The sequence below is a fragment of the Tarenaya hassleriana genome, unplaced genomic scaffold (genome assembly GCF_000463585.1).
Source record: "Tarenaya hassleriana unplaced genomic scaffold, ASM46358v1 Cleome4, whole genome shotgun sequence".
Classification (NCBI taxonomy): Eukaryota; Viridiplantae; Streptophyta; class Magnoliopsida; order Brassicales; family Cleomaceae; genus Tarenaya; species Tarenaya hassleriana.
Window position 1 is genome coordinate 3511754 of NW_010966881.1, and position 4813 is coordinate 3516566.

The 4813-nt window shown below is 34.7% G+C and overlaps 1 protein-coding gene across 1 annotated transcript; it reads left to right on the forward strand.

Annotated features, from left to right (window-relative positions):
* Window positions 1-2307, forward strand: LOC104823756 (thioredoxin-like 1-1, chloroplastic). Its single transcript, XM_010555465.1, has 4 exons — window positions 1-536; window positions 917-1093; window positions 1351-1515; window positions 1729-2307. Exons 1-4 carry the CDS (start codon window positions 309-311, stop codon window positions 2008-2010), a joined length of 852 nt encoding a protein of 283 aa, XP_010553767.1. The 5' UTR covers window positions 1-308; the 3' UTR covers window positions 2011-2307.
* The last annotated feature ends 2506 nt before the right edge of the window (window positions 2308-4813 follow it).

Consider the following 4813-nt stretch of genomic DNA (forward strand, 5'->3'; position numbering starts at 1 on the left):
CAACTCACGTCCTCTATCAGCCGTTAGATTGACATAATCCAGTCTAGATCCAACGGTCTGAATCTTATCCAAGTGAAAAGAAATGACACTGTTCCTTGTCCAGAAAAGTGTTTCCCTTTTTTATATCTTGCTCGTGAAGGAAGAAACAGAAGCGAACTTTTGCTTGGGAGATCGCTAAGAGAACACGTCGCTCCTGGGAAAATCCATCTCTGTTACTTCGATTGCTCTTGTGGCGAATCTGTAGAAATATATATTTTTGTTGTTATTGTTCTCTGGATTTATAATTTTCTCTGGGTAGAGGAAAAAAAATGGCGGAGGTGATTTGCAGAACGGGTCTGTTATTGGGAACTTGTCGGAATCACCATGGAAATGAAATCTGTGTTTCACCAGTGAGCTTCGGTAAGAAGAGATTGTCATGTCTGAAGCTGACGAACCAGAAGCCCCTTCGAAGCGACTTCCATGGAAACCGGATCGTTGTGGGAGATGATAGAATTGACAGGTTCAGACGGAGCTTTCAGTCTTCCATTAAAGCACAGGTAAATTGATTTATTTTTAGATCTTAGAAGTTTTATAATAAGCTCTTTTTTTCATAATTTGAGGAACTTCGCGAGATAATTTCGTACAAACCAATTTCTAGGGTTCCTTTTGCAATTTTTTTTAATATGATTATAATTTTTGGATTCAAATCCATAATCAACGCTTCTTATCCACCATACTAAAGATATTGATTTTATCCGATCCACAATTTTTTTCTCCATTTTTGTCCTTATCCGTGTTCGGATTTTTCTTTGTCTCGTCTCCTTTCTCGTATCTTACAATTGTTGAAGAGTCCAACTAGATTAGATTCATACGATGAACAAGTGATCTGATGTTTTTTTTTTCTCTTGCCCTTTTTGTAATATTCGAATATTTGCAGACTGCTCTTCGAATTGGAAGTGCTCACAAATGGTGGGAGAAGTGCCTCCAACCAAACATGAGAGAGATCACATCGGCGCAAGACCTCGTAGATTCGCTTTGGAACGCCGGCGATAAACTCGTCGTGGTCGATTTCTTCTCGCCCGGTTGCGGCGGCTGTAAAGCTCTTCATCCCAAGGTCTGCATCCATTCCAATCTCCGATTCACAATCTCAACTCACTATTTGATCCGACGGTCTGATTGCTATGAGTTACTCACTGTATATTGAAGAAAAGATTTTAAGAGGGAGATGAATCTGTGTCATGATCTTGGTTTAAGGGTACATCGAAATGACGAAAAGATTGCGTTTTGATGATTGTTTTGCGGTGTGGAAACAGTGTTTAATCTTTGATCCGGCTGTTTATTTGAATGTGGGTTTTGTTCATGTACTTGCAGCTATGTCAGTTGGCGGAGATGAATCCGGATGTGGAGTTTCTGCAGGTGAATTATGAGGAGCACAAGTCCATGTGTTATAGCCTCGGAGTTCATGTCCTTCCCTTCTTCCGGTTCTACCGAGGTGCTCACGGCCGTCTTTGCAGCTTTAGCTGTACCAATGCAACGGTCCGTATACTTTCTCGTGTGTCTACTGTTTAGGCAACATGAAATGATTGAAGTCACTGTGATGTAAGAGAAGAATCTTGATCAATGTCTGCTGGTCCGACTATTGTTGTATTTCGATGCGGATTATGTTATACTTTCTTCTTCTTCTTGGCTAAGCGTTTGATTTTAGCTTTTCTTTAAACTCGCTCTTACGTTCATTTTGCTGTATTTCAGATTAAAAAGTTCAAAGATGCATTGGCAAAGCATGCACCAGACAGATGCAGCCTCGGCCCGACCAAAGGTTTAGAGGAGAAAGAGCTTCTTGCCCTTGCGGCCAACAGAGATCTTAACTTCACATACACTCCGAAACCGTTGTCTCAACCCGAGCTCGTACCCTCTGAAAAAGAACCAGTCGCTAATGACCCGAACCCGAGTCTCCCTCGACCTCTTCCTCTTCCATTGTCAAACACCAAAGAACTCGCAGATGAGAAGACATTGGTCGCTGGAGGGAGATGAAAAGGGTGTTTACTTTATCCCCTAAAACAACATAACATCATCCTCCTGTACAGTTTGCTTGGTAGTAGCTTGATGTTGTGTTACAGTTGGTAAAGATTTGTCTGATCCAAGAGCTAACCGGCTTTGTGAGGTTCGGTTTTTCAGAACCCTGAACCGGTTCGCGTCCTATCCGTGTGTGTTCTTTGTTTTTCATGCCCGTTCTTCAGTTTTTTTTTTTTTGGGTTTTTGTTTCTGGTTTTTTATGTACAATGCTGCAGATGATGTGATGAAAATGAATGGCTTTTTTCTTGTAATTTTTGTGATGGAGTATAAGCATATATTTTGCATTCATGTACCTACTAATATATATATATATATATATATATATATTCACACATACACACTCTACGGATCTGAATGAAACTTGCTACAGGGAAGTGGTGTTTATCAACACGTCTTTTTAAAGATATATTCTGCTTGTTGTCTGAAGGTTCAAGGTAAGGTCGAAGAGACATTGAAGAAACACGAGCTGACGGAGACTTTTGCGACTAAAGAGTTTGTTTGGTTCATGGTACCTTTCTAATCTTCCGAGACACCATGGTTCTAGATAATTTGCCAGGCCAAAGGTATTACGGATTTGGGTAATTTCTGATATTTGGCTAAAATGTAAAGATTTGGTAAATCTAAATAGCAAGGCAGACACTTTAGATTCAATGCTTCGAAGGGTACTTATGTTTAAGACTTTTGTCTATTATATGCAAATGGAATTAGACATTAACAGATTTGTCTCTTCATCTTCCATTAAAAATATTTAAATATGGAATTTTTTATATCCCTTTTTACTAAAACTCTAGAAATTACGCGTTATTCTCGAAATCAAATAAAAAAAAATTTGGCACCAGAAATATTGTTGCTAAAATAATTAGAAACAAATTTTATAACTAAAAAGCACTAAAGAATCTAGAACAAACTATCATCGAAAATGCACATGGAATTTTAACTGTACAATTAGTTTACTATTTTTATGGATATTTATTTTTTTATTTAATTATTTTAAACGGATAGATCTTCACCACAAATTTCCAAAATATCACGGTTACTAGACACGTGGCGTTAGGTGGCACGGATGATCAAGAAGCGACATTACCCACAATTTCTAAATCACGAAATATTTGGACTGCACGTAGTCACAAGTTTTTGTCAGAGGCCAAGCGCTCCCTTTTCAAATAAAATCATTTTCAATCGGATTCGTATCAGATATATTATCAATTTCAATTTCAAATGGTTTCGTAAGCAGTCAAATAATAAAAAATTCACATTTTTTTTGTACAAATTAATTCAATTTAGTTAAGTATTTATATATTCAAATTTAATTGCCTTGTGTTTTATTATTTTCCGATTATTTTGATAATTTGCATTGAAACCGAGGACATCCAAAATGTTGTTGAAGGTTCACTTCGTTACTTTCTAAAACAAAAGAAAATTTCCAAACCTTGATCTTGGATGCCCTTTTCTCTTGGCGCGTCAAATTGTGGACGGAATTTTTATAATATCAAAACTAAAAACAATTGACAATCAAAATGTGATAAATTTAGTTTTTTTTTAAAAAATTCGGAAAAGTACTTTAATGAAAAACTCATTTAAAAAATCAAAAGACCCATTTTTTTAGTAACAAATACTATAAAAAATAATAAAGCAACAAAATCTAGAAATTAAATATTTTATTAATTAAACCGGTCCAACTCACTCAATCCTAAAAACGGAACAATACCGGAAACTTCACATGAAACCAAATGTAGTTTTTTTCAACGGAAAAAAAAAATCCAAATCCGGTAAACGAAGCAAAGCCCTAAACAAAGCCCAGCCCAAAATCCAAATCATATATGTTAATTATATTTAATCATTAGTTTTTTTTTTGTTATTAGATATTTTGAACCGAGGTCCATATTAATTTTGGATTGAAAGAAAGCTATGTGAGAACTCTCTCTAACCTAAGACTCGAACTCGGGATGGATAGACGTTTTGCGCTATTATTTCATCGGTTAAACCATGTAAATTGGGTATATAATCATCTAAAGAATTACAACACAAATCATAAATTAAAATTAAAAAAGAAAGAAAAAGAGATAGGAAAGATGCACCAAATCTTGGAAGCAGATGGCATCCAGCGTCATCCTTCTCCATAAATTGTCCGAATCATTACCTCATCATAAGATAACTTTATGCAATAATGCTCTTAATTTAATGCCTAAATAATATAAGATTCTTGTTATTTCTATAATTGTTGTAAAGAATTCGTAGTTATGAAAAAGGAACCAGCTCGATCGGTGCATGTGAAATGTGAATGCATGCAAATATAATATTTGGGTTATGAGCAATTGTTTTAATTGAAATTATGGGACGTTTGGTGGCCAAAATTATATATATATATATAGGGGGTTGTCACTTGCAAAGACCTTTCATCCGCGGGATCCACCTTCTCATACACAGAATTTTAAAATATAATATTATCGAGAGTTTTAATAATTCGATGATAAAAATATCAAATATAAATTTGAATTTTATCGAATTAATATTAAATTTTATTAATTCTATATAAATTAATCTAAATAATTTAAGCTAATTTTTTTTAACTCGTGTATGTTATGCATGTCATTGTGATGGATTTACATTCATTATCTTTTCATGATATCGATGGGTGACAACATGGGAAGATTCTCTATCAACAGTCATATATCGTCATCTCCTTCTTTTTTTATTATTATGATATATATATATATATATATATATATATATATATATATATATATAAAATATTTTTCAT